The sequence below is a fragment of the Catharus ustulatus genome, chromosome 6 (genome assembly GCF_009819885.2).
Source record: "Catharus ustulatus isolate bCatUst1 chromosome 6, bCatUst1.pri.v2, whole genome shotgun sequence".
Taxonomy (NCBI): Eukaryota; Metazoa; Chordata; class Aves; order Passeriformes; family Turdidae; genus Catharus; species Catharus ustulatus.
Genome location: NC_046226.1, coordinates 10,056,365 through 10,071,522, shown reverse-complemented (window position 1 = coordinate 10,071,522; position 15,158 = coordinate 10,056,365). Strand labels below are relative to the sequence as shown.

General features: G+C 42.9%; 1 protein-coding gene across 2 annotated transcripts in view; it reads left to right on the top strand.

Moving 5' to 3' along the window:
* Positions 1-4,622: 4,622 nt before the first annotated feature.
* ASPG (asparaginase) overlaps positions 4,623-15,158 on the top strand; it is a 44,967-nt gene continuing 34,431 nt past the window's right edge. The window contains exons 1-4 of one of the 2 annotated variants that reach the window (XM_033062844.2): positions 4,623-4,846; positions 9,344-9,473; positions 12,045-12,156; positions 14,803-14,928. In XM_033062844.2, the coding sequence (XP_032918735.1) occupies positions 4,687-4,846; positions 9,344-9,473; positions 12,045-12,156; positions 14,803-14,928 (528 nt within the window). In that variant the 5' untranslated portion in view covers positions 4,623-4,686. The remainder of the gene's footprint in view (positions 4,847-9,343; positions 9,474-12,044; positions 12,157-14,802; positions 14,929-15,158) is intronic. The other variant, XM_033062843.2, reaches the window with a different exon arrangement.

Sequence of the window (15,158 nt, the reverse complement as noted above, 5' to 3'; positions counted from 1 at the left end):
TATTTAAATATTCCCTAACCTTATCCTTCTCATTACAAGAAGTCTTCCTTGCCCTGCATCTTACTCAAGGTCTCAGGTGCCTGGGATTCCTAAAGGCAAATACAACCAGTGAATACTGAGACAAAGGTGGCATTGTCAGCTTTCCTATGTCCTTTGTCACCAAGTGTCCTGCCTTGGGCCCACCTTTTCTCTAGTCACCCTTTGGCTGCTTATTTATCTTAGGAAACCTTCCCTGTTGAACCTTCATATCCCTCTGTAAATTCAATTTCAGGAGGGCCTTGCCTTTCATAACAACATACCTGCACATATTCTGACAGTATCTCTAAATTCCTACTTGGACACCTGTCCCTTCTTCCACCTCTTGAATACTTTTAATGCGTAATTCTTACATGGAGTTCCTTGTTCATCCGTGCAGATCTGCTTCTACCTCTGCTTGATCTCTTCCCTGGCGGAAGAGACAGTTTTTGAGATTAGAGAAGGTGATCCTCCAAAATAGGTCAAAAATATATGGAGGTTTCTTAAGAGCTTCATTATTTTTGATGGATGATCTAGCCAGGCAGTCACCTCAGCTGTTGTGAAGCAACATATATAAAGATTCACCAGAGCTTCCAGAATTCCTGCAGAAAGACAACGTGTTGGAATTGATTTTCAGACAGCAGTTAGCTGTGAGAGATCTCACAATTGGTCACACACAACAGTATCTTCCTTTCTCAAAATCAAACTCCACAAATACTGGATTTAGAGAAGAGGGTCTCACCTTTGGTTAGCAAGCTGCAGCTTTGCTGTAGTTTCTCCAAGACAATTCTGTTCACTCGGGCCATCGCCTGTTGTCACTCTGGGCATGTCAGAGTTCTGCAGCAGGAGGTGATCACTCTAAATAAACCTGGGACACCTGACCACGGGTCAAGCAAGCAGAGCCTGTTGGGACTGCACTCACTGTAGCTCATCAAGTCACCATCCCTTTATTAGTCAAATGCCATCTCTCACCGTTTTTCCTTGGTAACTCAATTCTCTCTTTGCACTGTAAACAAAAGCTCTTGTAAAATCCATGGGCAAGCTTTCAGGATAGATGCCAATAAAAGCACAACACTGCTAGGAGAGGTCAAAGCTTCTACAGGATCTAAGTGCACTCACCTGTATCTCCTACAGCTAAAAAAGACAGTCCTGTTTTCTCTGGAAATGGATCACTTCACACTGACATGCACTCTCACCTTGATTTCCCCACTTGCCCTTCCTGCAGAGAGCACAGCTGCCATGGTGCCAGTGGCCACAGGCTCAGCAGGACCCAGCTGGTTTCATTCAAAGCACCCTAATCCTTACACACACACTTTTTGTGGAACTAATTGTGAAATTCCCAACTGTGTTACATCCTTTTCCCTTTTACTGTTCATCCTGACAATGTGATTCTCCTGAAAGAACAGAGCAGAAGTGCTTTGCAGCACTAAGGAGAATCAGTTGAGGAACCAGAGTGACATTCCACTCATCTTTTGGCAACCTCTGTGCCCTGGGGGTATCAGCTGGCACAGCTCACAGAGGCGAGGTGTAGGTTGCTGGTCACTTTGAAAAGAAGGAAAGACAGAGGCTGAAGCTCAGAAGGAATCTGGGCACTCCAGGCACCGCCTGCCTTGGAATAGTCTCCCTCTCCTGAGACCAACAGCAGATTCATTTCTGTTCCCCAGCTCCTCTTCCAGCTTCATCCAAAATGCTTTGTGGTGGCCCTTAATTACCAAGGCTTTAAACAGAGCCTTGAAACTTTGCTATTTAGACAGTCTGCCCAATCCTGACCTTCCTCTGCCTTTCACTTGTTTCAAGCACCAGCCCAGGAGCAAAGTGATACTTTTCTTGCTGTTTTCTTTGCATTTCATTAGTGTCCCTTTCTTCGACACTCCTCTGTATTCAAACATTATCTTCTGCCACAATCTACCCTCTCCAGCTCCCAAATCCCCTCCCAGGTAGATGATATTCCCTTCCATCCTGATATGTACATGATTTATCTTGCTTAAAGCAGAGTCATTCTACTTGCAGGCAGGCAAAGAGGGAACAGGTTTTCTTTTGGTTTGCTCCTTTCCTTTCTTGCTGCTGTTTCCACTGTTGTAGAAAATGACACTGAATTCTTCAAAGGAGGCCTAAGCTCATTCAGCAGATATGGAGAGTCCATTGCCTTCATAAACACCAGTTAAAATCATTAGAAAGGTCATGCTGACAGACTGTAGGGCTGGGATCCAGCTGCTGGAGACCTGAACAAAATAGCTGTGAGGGCAGAAACTCTTTCCAACCAGTGCCATCAATATTCCTTCTCATGTATGGGATTCTGTGAGGTATAGAATGTTAAATACCACCTTCCTCTGTTAAATCCCACTTTGCTGTTCTGGTTCTGAAACTTCCTGCTTTAAAATTGCAGCAAGTCCAGAACTCAGGTCCATTAAGTCATCCAAGCCATCATTCTTCTCTGCTTGCAAAGAAATCACTTATTTGGACATAGCTTTGCCAGTTAAGTTTTCAGAGGTACTTTTGTTGCTTCCAGCCTTATGTTCTGAGATGCACAGCCTGAGTCTGCTGTTGAGCTATTAGAAATGCTGCAATCAGTTCTTCCCTGGAAATGGAAGTTATGAGCTTGAATTCTCTGCCCTCAGGCAATCTGCTGCCTGCTGCATAATTCCAGGGAATAAGCATCTTTGTTGTGTATATTTTTCTACTGTCAGTATCTCAATATCTCTTATTTAGGTGTTATTCCTATGAATTCTGTTGCTGTGTCCTCCACTCTTCTGTTTGTGCAATGAGTAATTTCTGGACCTCATTGTGTAATTCACTTGGGATCACTTCTCTAATCCAAGGATGCCATTCAGAATTCTGTATTCCAACATACAAAGTGATTATCAGGTGTATGCAGTTAACAGCATACAGTTTTGATTTTTAAAATGAAGAATATTTTTAATTGAAAAAACCAAAATAAAAAACCAGTGTGTAATACTAAAAAAAAAACAATTTTTTTTTTTGCCAGAAACATTTTTAAAAGCTGATTATTCTGTGAAAGAAATAAAGAATTTCTGACCAACTCTAGTAATCCTGCTCAAATGGGGCTTCAGTTTGGTTCTTTCTGGAGGGAATCCCACAGAACCTAAAATGACCTTTCTGTTGAGTTTAAAACCCTTTGTCACATTCTTTTCATGTGATCTTGATTACTTTTTTTACTCTGAGTAGCATAGGGAGAAGAGCACAATGAATAAAGATACTTTGAGATCTGTGCCAGAAACACATGAAGGAAGTGGAAAGTATTTCTTTGATATATAACAGGAATTAGATGCAATTTTGTCATTATTTTTAAAAATATGTTTCCCTGCAGCAGATGCACAGTGTTTGTTTATTTACTTAGAAAATTTTGTTGTGATGTGTCAATACACACAGTGTACTCCAGCAGCTGAAGTTACTACACAGTTTGTTTCTACCTTCAGACACTGCTAGGTTTTTCTCAATAGCCTACAGTATAGATAAAAAAATGTAAGTAGCAGCTGGGCAAAAAAGGCTTGGGGATCCTATGGACAAGTCGTGTATGAGGCAGCAAAGGGTTCTTGCAGCGATGAAAGTGAAGGCTAGGCTGCACTAGCAGGACAATTACAGCCAGCACACAGGGGGTGATTACTGCCCTCTGCTTGGCACTTGTGAGACCACGTCTGGAATTCTGTGCCCACGTTTTGGGCCACTCAGACTATGAGAGATTGACAATTTGGTGGGAGAACATAAAATTTATTTCTGTTGGGAGTACTAAGTACTTCTACTGTTGGAAGTAGAAGAAATTGCTTGAACTATCCCACAATCCCTATTTTTACCTTGAAATTGAGTTACATTTCATTTAGAAGGTGCAGTGTAGGATACAAATTAAATTCATATGACCAGGAGCCAAAAAAATCCCCATCACGTTCCTGCAGGTAATATGTTCTTCCTCTGACGTACTGAGTACCTCAGGCACTTCAGTGACATGGTTAGCCTCAAGGTGCTTGTGCAGCAGCTGCTTCCCAGCTCACGCAGATCGTGCCTCCCAGCATTTGTCCCCAGTAACTGGCTCATTGGGTTTTAGCCAGTTCTTGGCTGATTTTGCTTTACAGTTAGCCAGTAATAACAAATCTCATGACAGCTGACTTAACGATTGATCAGATTTCCTTGAACACAACGTCAGCCTCCTCACAGCTGATGTCCTACCCGATCCTCAAAAGAATCTATGTGGGAGGAAGCCGAGGGTGCAGATTAGGATGCTGGAATGGAGGGGCAGGGGCTGCCACGCTGCCGGTTTGGGAGACGCTGGGTAGGCAGGAGGCGCCTCTGAGGCCAGGTAGGCAGGGGCAGTTCGCACCTTCTTCCCCTCGAAGGAAAAAGGGGACGACGCAGGTGCTGAGCCCTGTGTCCCTTCTCTCCTGCCCGGGCCCAGAACGCGCCGCTGCCCTCGGCTTCTCCTTCAAGCATGAGGGGCTCTGCCTGCCCGGGCCGCGCTGCCCGCAGCGCAAAGTGCAGGGGGCGGTGCCGGCGCTGCCCTCACGGCGCTGCCCCTCACGGGCGCTGCCCGGGCGGGCGGGCACGGCGGCTCTCCCCGCCCCCGGGATAGCGGGAAGGGGCGGCCCGGTCGCCGCCCTCCCGCCCCTATAACTCCCCGTTGTCCGGACGGCCGGGAGGTAGCGGATCCTGCGGTACGGGATGGAGGCGGCGGGAAAGGCGCGCTCCCTGCTCAGAGCCCTGGCCGGGCCCCGGCCCCAGGAGCGCCCCGGCTGCCCCCCGGCCTCTTCCCCCAAGAGCGAGGCGCGGGTGCTGGTCATCAACACGGGCGGCACCATCGGCATGGTGGAGGATGTCAAGGGTGAGTGGCCGGCAGCGGGGGTGGCTGCGGGGAGCGGGCCCGGCCGTGGGGCTGCGGCCGGGGCTGCCTGGGCACGGCGCGACCCCGGGGACCCGGCGCGGTTCGCGGTGCGCCATCGCTGCTGCGAGAGGCTCCCTCTGATCCCCGGCTCCCGTCAGCTGGCTCAGCCGGTAGCTCAGCTGATGGGCATCCTTGTGAGCGTCACAGCAGCAGCAGCGGCTTTTGGCAGGGGACAGCGTGTTTCCTGCAGCGCGCGTCCTTTCTGCCGTGCCTCGCGCGCTGAAAATGAAACCAACGCGATCGCACTAGGCATGCCGGCTGTTCTGAGCCTTAAATGTGCCACTGTCACCCGCCACCCGGAGAGCGTGTGCCTGGCATTCCTGCTGGGAAGAGCGTGGGCTGGTGGCCGTGACAGGGATTTTCCAGTGGTGACGGGGCAGGAGCAGCGGATGCAAGGGTGGCAGCTGCCAGGTGTCAGGATGAGCGAGATCGGATGCAGTGCCAGTCACCTGCCTTGGGATAGGTTTCTGCTGCTCTTCCACCAGGTCTTGCCTTCCTTCATGAAACCACTGAAGAGTGCTGCCTTGCCTTGCCTTACTGGGGGAGGGGGAGGCTTTGATGAAGAGACTAGATATGCCAAACTCTCTCCCAGCAAGGGGAAAATGTTTGCATCCAAAACTGAACACTGAGATGTGTCAGTATAATGCCTGCATTTTATCTGCAGGCTTCTTAGGTACCTGCAGGTACATGCTGTGGGTTTTTAGGTGCCCCTAAATGTCAGCAGATAGATGCCCAAACTCCCTGGACACCTGCACAGGCCCTTAGTCCAGCAGCTGGTTGGAGTGGCACCTAAGCACCCCTCGATCATCACTCAATAGGCACAGATCCCAAGGGGCGCTGGAAACATCAACCCATTCGTATGTCTGGGGAAAAAATGGATTTCAGTCAAGTCTGTCTTGCTGAAGGGCTGTGTGCTTGCCAGAGTTGGATTAAAGGGAAACAAGGTAACACAAGGAGTGGGAGTGAGAGGGAAACAGTCCAGTTTTGGGGAGTGACTAGTCTCTTTCCTCCTTTACTTGGAAGGCAGTGAAGCATCCCCGAGCTTCCACAGCATGTGTCTGTCTAGATTCAAACCATGGGTATTTGTGATCCCTACTACTGAGTTTTGTGCCCCTGCCTGAAATACTGTCTCTGCTTCTTATTTGTAGGATTAAAACACTTGGGGCTTCACCTTGGAGCTTCCTAGGCTTGATTTTTTTTTTCAAATACATGTCCTTTCTTCTCTGGAGACAGTGATTGGCTGATCCTTATTATAAGATGTTCTTTGTTTTTTATGGCTGTCATATTGTTTTTAATCTGTCAAAGTTGTAAAAAAAAGTCTGTAATTCAATGCCATGTGCTGACTTGCCTTTCTCGTTTTGCATTGTTTATACTAAAACAATTTCCTACTTTTATTGCCTCAGCTTTCTAAATGTCTTTTTTAAAGTGAATAAATTACAATCACATGTCTCATTCTTTTATGAATGAACTTTATAACCTCTTCTCATCTTGTATGTTGTTTTTTTTTTCTTTTGCTTAACAAGTGTCAATCATTGAAGCATGTGCAAACAATCTAGCAGTTATGATCCAATGATGCTGACTTGCTGCATCCTGGGGTGGGGGGAAGGGTTTGACCTGCTTTTCATACCCACATCTAGCTGCAGAGCAGCCAGACTACCTCTTTCAGAATATTTGGCAGTCTTTAGTGTTCAGACAGAAGCTAGTGAAAGGGCATGGGAAAGGCAGCATGCTTCAAGGGAAGATACAATAGATGCTCATTTCTTTTATTTATCAGTGGATGGAAAGTGCCTGTTTACAGCCCTTCCTAGAACTGCAAGTATTTTACTTCAAGCATGGTGAAGAGAAGTAGCTCATCTGGCAACTCCAGCACATCTTGGAAATTCTTGTTGGAATTTTTGCACACCTACGTTACCTGTGCAGGAGTCATTTTCAGAGAATGAATAGTCTGTTTCAGTTCATGTGACTTGGATGGCAACCAGACTCAGGTGCAGACTCCTTCATTATTTATGTTTTTTCTGTCAAGCCACTCCAGTGCATTTTTAAAGTTTCTTACTCCTACTTACTTCCTCCTACATTAGTTTCTTTTGGCTTATCAGTAGCTCATTTCAGAAAGAGAACCTTACTGTGCTCCAGAGTGAGGTTACTGTGATAGTGATCTTTCCATCAAGTTTGTGCTGGTGCTTTCAGGAAGATTTTTTCCTTAGGCATGTGGGCTAGCTCTCTTTCCTAGCTTTTACCTGTAATAAGGGAAAAAAAACCCCAAACCAACAAATCCAAGTAGAACTAAGATAAATACCCTTAGAAAAATTAACTATCTTGGACAGTCTACTTAGCTTAGTTATTTATGTGTCTATTTTAGGCATACTAGATTGCCAAAGGACTGGCTGCTGTAGTTCAAACCTTTTTCTCTTTAAAATCTGTGTACCTCACTTCTGAAAGCTCCAAGTAATGTAGCTGCTGCAGTTAATATTTTTGCTCCCTGCTCTCTGCAGCAGCACAGGTTGTAGGATAGTTTGGCAGGTAGCTATAACTTAGTTATCTACAGCAGCAGAGTGAAAAGCAGAGTCCTGGGCTGTAGGTGAGACAGAACCATGATTGTACTCCTTGGCCACAGGTGCCTGTTTGCCATTCTGTCTTTGTTCACCTGCTCTGGGATGCCAGTGCTGGCCAGCTAACAAGAGACAGGACAGAAGCTGATGAGAGCTATTTGGACAAGTCACACAGCCTGCCTGTGTTGCTTCAAATACTTGGTCAAGAAGCTTGGCTCACAAAAGCTGTTTTCCATGCATAACAAAGTAGAAGTGTTCTTAAAACTGTTGCACTTGAGTTCCCCCGTGTTTGCTTCTTGGAGCTGTAAAGCAGAAATCACTGCTAGAAGTGGATGCATGTAAGGGGCTGTCCAGGTTGTAAGTGGGTCATCTTGGATACATCTGCAGAATGCCTTAAAAAAAAAAAAAAAAAAGGTTTACATTCAGTGCAAGCAATTACAGAAAAATCCTGACAGATTTGTGATTAAGAGATGAGGAACTACTGTTTATAGAGAAGGGATTTAAGAATGTTAACGTTCCAGTTCCTGTGGCAAATACAAAAAATAAACAGTCTAATCCATTATCAATATTCAGGGCAAGATTAGCACTGGACAAACAGAAGAATAATCAGAAAACACCCAGGAAACGCTTGAAACTGGGCTGCATTTCTGAGCCAAAATGATTCAGTGCCCAAGCACGGCAGAAGTCAGCATTTGTGACTAAGCTAGGAACATCTTTAACAGGAAAAGTAGGGATTATAGCTGAATGAATGAAATATCTAGGGCTTGAAAGTGTTTTAAGTATATTTTGTAAAACAGAGCATTCTGGCAGTAATCCAAACAAATCCACTCAAATGCTGTTGCTGTCCTGTGAGGATGTTGGCTATGAAGAGGCCCCCTTCTTAATTTAAGGCAAGCCAGGAGGGAGAGCAGGGAGTTCTCAAGGATTTTTCCATCAGCTTGGAAAGTAAATGGAAAAAGATAGAAATACTATTGAAAATATTCTTTGTGTTTTGAGTATTTGAAATAAGCCTTGCTGTTTGAAGGTGAACCGAAAATAATTAGAGGTGCTAACCTGGATGAGAATAATGTTTATTTAAACAGAATTAGGAAATAGGAGAGAATTCCCTGACCTCAAACTAAAAGAAGTAGAACAATGAGATAATAGTTTGTTGGCCATGTGAAAGGTGCCTTTCTGGCTAACAGAGAACAACATGCAGATTCCCTTTGAAATACCTGGTTGCAATCAGAACACTTGAAGGTCCACCAGACACTAAAGGTGTTGAGCTAGTTTAAACAGCAGCTCTTTTAGGGCCCCTGCCACAGACAGACCCCATCACGGGCAGGGAGAAGGAGAGCTGAGTTTAAGATGCATCCACATTTTCAACTTTTTCTGTTCAGAGGTTTCTGCACCTTTTTACCTTTTGTGAGTTCAGATGTTCAAAAGTACCTAGCATATATCACAACTTGACAGTACAGAAAAATGCTGGGTGCTTTTAAAGCCTTCTACTACTACTACTAAGTAGTAATAGCAGCAATAGTTAATGGCAAATGTGAGAAAATGGTAGCTTTCTGCTAGCTGCAAAAATTGGCTTCCTATCCCTGCTTCTGATAAGTATTTGCAGACAAGCTACAATGAAAAATAGGTAAAAGCATAAATGTTTGATGTGGAGGAGATTTGAAACATTATTTCTCATAAATAAAGGATTTATCTGTTTCAAGTCAAGAAAAGAATAACTGTGTGAATATTTATTAGTTTTGTTCATTTTTCATGATTTTAAGCTGGCAATAGTTTAATTTGGAAGGATAGGCAAACTGCTGTGTAACTTGTCTTCTTCACTCCTTACCATGCCACTTGCTTCCTTCTATCCCTGCTCCTTGGTTTACTTCCTTTATTCTTTGTTTTTAAGGGCTTGCTCCTGAGGCCAATAAATTAGTGCACAGCTTGAAAATGATGCCAATGCTGCATGATGAGGCGTATGCCCGGGAAACAAAACTGAGCAGCTCCCATGAATTCCCAGAGAACACGCTGGTGCTCCCGTAAGTACAGAAGGGCTAGGAAGTGTCTTGTTGTTTTTCAGGTAATTACATCTTGTTGTTTTTCAGGTAGTTACATCTCTAGACATTTGACTTGAAGAATCTATAATGAGATTAGCAAAAAGGCTTTTATTAGTTTAGAAGAAAGAAGCCCACTGTGTTTGATGTGATAGAAAATATGTGTTTGGGTATATTTGCAATTAAGTGCCTTAGAACTGCCTGAGAAATAACTTTTAAATTAGGCAACAAGTAACCATTCCAGGCAGTCTATTCCTGGATTTTTTTTTTTTTTGGTATATTAATTTGCTGCTGTGCAAACATGCAAATATTCTATATAAACTAAGAAAACTGTACATACAGCTCCATGTGAATTATCTTCAGCATATGTTTGAAAAAGTAGCATGTAATTAATGCATCTGTGAATAGGCCTCATGCTTTAATTCTGCAGGCCTTCTGTTTTTAAAAGTTCTAAAAGCTGATTGCTTTTCCCAAATTTATGCAACATTATGATAATAAGCGATGGGCTTATAATTAATCTGCATTGCTTCTTAACTGTTGGGCAATGATTAATAAGCTTATATGTTTTATTTAGAGGCCAGTATGCTAATTTGAAATATTCCCTAGCGATGATGAATGACTGTACCCCTGTAAACATGCTAACTTTGCACAAAGGATGATTTTACACAGTTGTTTAAAAATAAATGGGACCATAGCTGGTTTTCTATAAGTCTAAAAATGCACATTCAGTAATCTTTAAGGAGAAAACCAGGATATTCAAAGAAAATAAAAGGTTTATGATTTTTTTTTCTACTTTGTATTGAGGCCTCTAGAAAGCTTTTAAAAGTAACCACTTCAAAGGCAGATAGCAGGAAAAGGTGTATAAGGAAAACACTAATGGACACCTGGTGCAGTAGTATTTATATGAATATACAGTTTGTGTTAAATGTGATGCTTACACTAAGAAAAATGGAGCTCTATTTTGATGTAGTGCTAGAATAACTTTTAAATACTTAAGGGATTAGAAACATAACAAAACTACACTAATATACCCGTATGAGTCCTAAATATCCTTCTCCTGAAAGTATCTTTCCCTGAAAACCAGAAAAGCTAATCTTGTCTTGTTCTTCTGGCACTGCTGAATGCTGTTTCTGGAGGTTAGTGGTGGCAATTTGCCATCTTGCCTTTTGTGCTGGCCAAGTGATATTTTAACTAGGTGGTTGAGAAATATTGTGAGTTCCTGAGGGGAGAAAAATTTGTGAACTTTGTTTATCATTGTGTAACGTCAATTGAAGAGGAATTTCAAGATCTCTTTTTAGAGAGAGACATCAGAAGCTGAAGACAGGGCTGGTTTCTGGTATCAAGATGTCATGTTTTATTTAAACAGCACATCCTCAAGAGAGCTTTCTTCTTGCAGATTTTCAGCTGACTTCCAAAGTTACTCTTAGCATGTGTAAATGTGATATCCAACAAGGCAGTTTTTCATGTGAAATCTGAGTTCTTAGGTACAGGATGTCAGTTTAAACACATTGCAAGTGCTCTCTCTGCTGTATGCAACAGTCTTAGAGGCTTCCTAGGGGGAATGAGTCTGCAGATTTTATTGGCAGTCTCAGGTGACTCGAACAAGGGAAATACTACACCCAGCTTCAAAAAGGATAGAAGGAAGATCATGGGACCCACTGACCTGTCAGCCTCCCCTCTGTGCATGGGAAAGTCATAAAACAGATTTTCTAGAAGGTCTGCTAAGGTGCATGGATGACAGGAAGGTGATTTCAGCTAGCACAGCTTTACCTGGACTTCTTTAAAACGTCTGATGTGGTCTCCTACAGCATCCTTCCCTCTAAATTGGAGAGAGATGGATTTGATGGGTGGGCTGTTCAGTGAATGAGGAATTGATTGGATGGTTGCAGCCAGAAGGTGGTGGTCAATGGCTCAGAGTCATGATGGACATCAGTGACAAGTGGTCTCTCTCAGGGGTCTATTTTGAGACCAGTGTTATTTAATATCTCCATTAATGACATGAATGGAGGGATCGAGGGCAGCCTCAGAAAATGTGTGGATGACACTACACTGAGTGGTGCTGTTGACACACCCGAAGGGTGGGATGCCATCCAGAGAGACCTGGACAAGCTCAGGAACTGGGCCCATGTGAATCTCATGAGATTTAACAAGACCAAATGCTGGTGCTGCACCTGGGTTAGAGCAGCCCTGGTGTCCATCCAGGCTGGGGATGAACAGATGAGAGCAACCCTGCCCAGAAGGACTTGGGGGTGCTGCTGCTGGATGGGAGGCTGGACATGATCCAGTAATGTGCATTCACAGCCCAGAAACCATCCATGTCTGCCTCCCAAGTTGTATTTATAATTCAATTAAATTTAGATATTTATGTTTTAAACCAGATCAAGCTATGAACTTCTAAACTAGGAATTTAATTTCCAGATTTTAGAGACAATTTTCATCTAGATTTGGGGGATGGGGAAGAAAAATGGGAAAACTATTGATTTAAAGTAATAATCAGAAGTTATGAGATTATATTAATGCTAAGATTTTTTTTTTTTCAATTCTCTTTCTTCATAGTCTCTCTAAGCAAAACAAGAGAATTTTTTACACAATCCTTGAGCTCTCGCCACTGCTTGATTCTTCCAACATGACGCCAGATGACTGGGCCAAAATTGCAAAGAAACTTGAGGTACAGTGATGTGGGATAAGAATTCATTTTTCACTTAAACAAAATCAGCAGTATATCTAGTATATTTAGGAAGATAAAACAATTCAGTAGCACTATACATATATATTTGTTTCTTTAAATGTTAAGTAGCTTAATTAGTGACTTGCAAAGTAAGAAGTACTGTGCTTGCAAAGTTTGCAGAGTTTTTATTTAATTTGAAAATGTTTTAAACTCCTTAAAGTTATATCATTCTTCCAAGGGTGAGCCATGCCATAATTCCATACAATAAAATAAATAGAAAAATTGCAGCTGTGATTGAATAAGGTGTGTAATATGTAGGCTGGTGTGTCCTAAAACATTGCCTTGAATTCGCTGTCCAAAAATGTTGAATAAAATCCTTAGGTAACTCAGCTGAAGGTTGCTTAGTTACATATCATTTGAGTGTTCAGATAACTTAATAGTTGATATAGAAAATAATTTAATGTCTTTATGCCTTTCTTACTCTGGGTACACATGGACTAGACTAGCTTTGATTTTGCGACCAGTAGAAAAAAATGCGGCTAGGGTTAAGTTCCCCATAGTGGAAAATGTTTCTGCATATATAGATAAACTCATTACATCCTTCTCTAGAATAAAAAAACAATCAGCATTTCTGTGCTCCTGTCCCTTGTCTGAACTTAGCTGTGTGCTTTTAAAAAAAGCAAAACTGCAAAACACTTCAAACGCTTCACACCAGGAATTCATACATAGCTGACAGAAGTAAAACTGTGGGGCTAGGAAGATACTTCTCTTCCACTCTGTGATAGTGGGCTTTATAGTGTAAATTCCCTTCTTCCACCACGCTGTAGCAATGCATGTGAACAGTTCAGTAACGCAGGGAAAGGTGCTGGAGGTTCAGGTAAGTCTTTCACCTTCAGGCTCTCTCATCCTGAAATCACCAAACTTGGGAGGTTGCTTGTCCTATCAAATGCATCTTGCCCTGGCAAAGAAGAGATGGAGCTGGTGTGTACATGGAAAATCCCTAGGATGGAGCAGCTGGAAAAGCCCAGGGACAGGAGAAGGCAGCAATCCCATGCTGAACAGGAGAGAATTTACCTTTTTTCCTTATTGGCATATTAGTTTTTATTACAAAAGAAGGGGGTTTCTTTTCTTGTACACAGGTTCTCTGTATGTCCAGTTTGTGTAATCCAAATGAGAGTGCTGAGAAGGCAAAAAAAGAAACCTTTTCAACTCTCCAGGTTGTGTACAGACACTGCCACTTTGTATTCATCTTGGGTGCATGCCTGCCACAGCTGTAACATGCTGATGATTTTCCAGACCAAAACATTCCAAGACATTTCTGTGGGTATCTCCTTAATTGCTAACCTGATCTTTTCCATTACGAAGCTTAAAACAAACTGTGTTCTTTTGCATCTAATAAGGCTTAAAGAACTTGTGAGTGTGCTGTTTTAGAGAAGACAGGCGGCTTTTTCTGTAATCTTGGCCCTTCTAGAAAGCTCCTTACATTGTTGCTGCTTTGGTGAATAGCTGCAGCATGGTTTTTGCATCACATTGTAGTTTGGCCTGCAGAAAGACCTTGCAACACTGGCAGTTATTGTGTTGGCTCAGTTGCTAGAGATAAGCAGAAATCCCCTGAAACTTCTAGTAGGTACCAACAGTAGACAGACATAGGTGAAGAAACAGCAAAAGGACAGATAGAAACCTCCAAATGAGTTTGGCGGTGATCTTATTATGAGGAGGTGCCAAGTATGTGTACCTAGTGTAACATGAGGAATGTAATTAAAAAGAAATCATCTTTAAACCTCTTTTTTCCTCCCCATGCTGGCACTTCCTGTATCTGGTTAGAGTTCTGCGTAATCCTTTGCATGTTACCAAGTTACGTCAGAGACATCAGTGTCTCTCCCTGCAGTATTTGCTATGTCCATCATTCTTAAAGTAGCTGAACCAATTCCTTTTTTTTCCAAAAGCCAGCAGATAACTATTCTCATAGGATGAGCAGTGTGATTCATAGCTTTGCATTTAAAAACCCTTACCTCTTGTGTGGAATTGTATGTAGATTTAAATTTTTATAAAACTCATTTTGATGTTGCATGTGCCTGACAGTGCAAGTGCCTTCGCAAAAAGCAGCAGGTGAATGTCCATTAATGAAGAGGAAGCCTCTCCCTCAGGTTCTGCTATGGAAAGGATGGCTTTCCTTCAGTAGAGGGCACTCTGACACTGGTAGTGTGCCTGTCTGCCATGGATTAAACGGACTGGTTTTCCCCCTGTATAATGATAGCCCTGGTTTGTCTAATCTGTTCCTGTAAATGGTGTAATCCCCAAAGTAAAAGCGGCAACAAGAAATCAGACTATACGACTAATTTGCATATGTTAACATTCCTGTTTAAAGCCATTGCTAAGCTTTTCTTAATTAGGAGTCTTCTGGTTTAAAAACGCTGCATTAATATGTATACACAGAAGAATCCCTTTGACTGTTCCATAATCAGAATTACTGGCTCTAGTGCTTAGTGTCCGATTAACCCTTAATTGTATTTAAACTGGAAACGGGGTAAGTTTAGGAGGAGTTGTGTGTGCAGTCTGCATCAGTGAAAGTAATGCCCTGTGTACCTCACCTGTTGGTGCCAGGACATTGCTTTAACAGTGTGAAAACTGTCTCTCCACCTCCAGGAACACTATGAGAAGTACGATGGTTTTGTGATCCTGCACGGTACTGATACTATGGCGTACACAGCTTCAGCCCTGTCCTTCATGTGTGAGAACCTGGGCAAAACTGTTGTTCTGACAGGATCTCAGGTAATGGAGTTAATTTGAAGCAGGAATCCTAATTTTTGGTTTTTATATGCAGAACTTGGCTGTATCCTGATTATCGCTGTACACCTTAGTGCAGGCTAGGCCCCTGGCCAGGGTGAGTGGTCACAGTGCTGACAGAAATGAGTGAAAAATGATGGGCTCACCAGCTGAGGATCTATCTCATAATTTTATAATTAATGACTTCACAACTCTGTACCAAATCAGACCAGGAG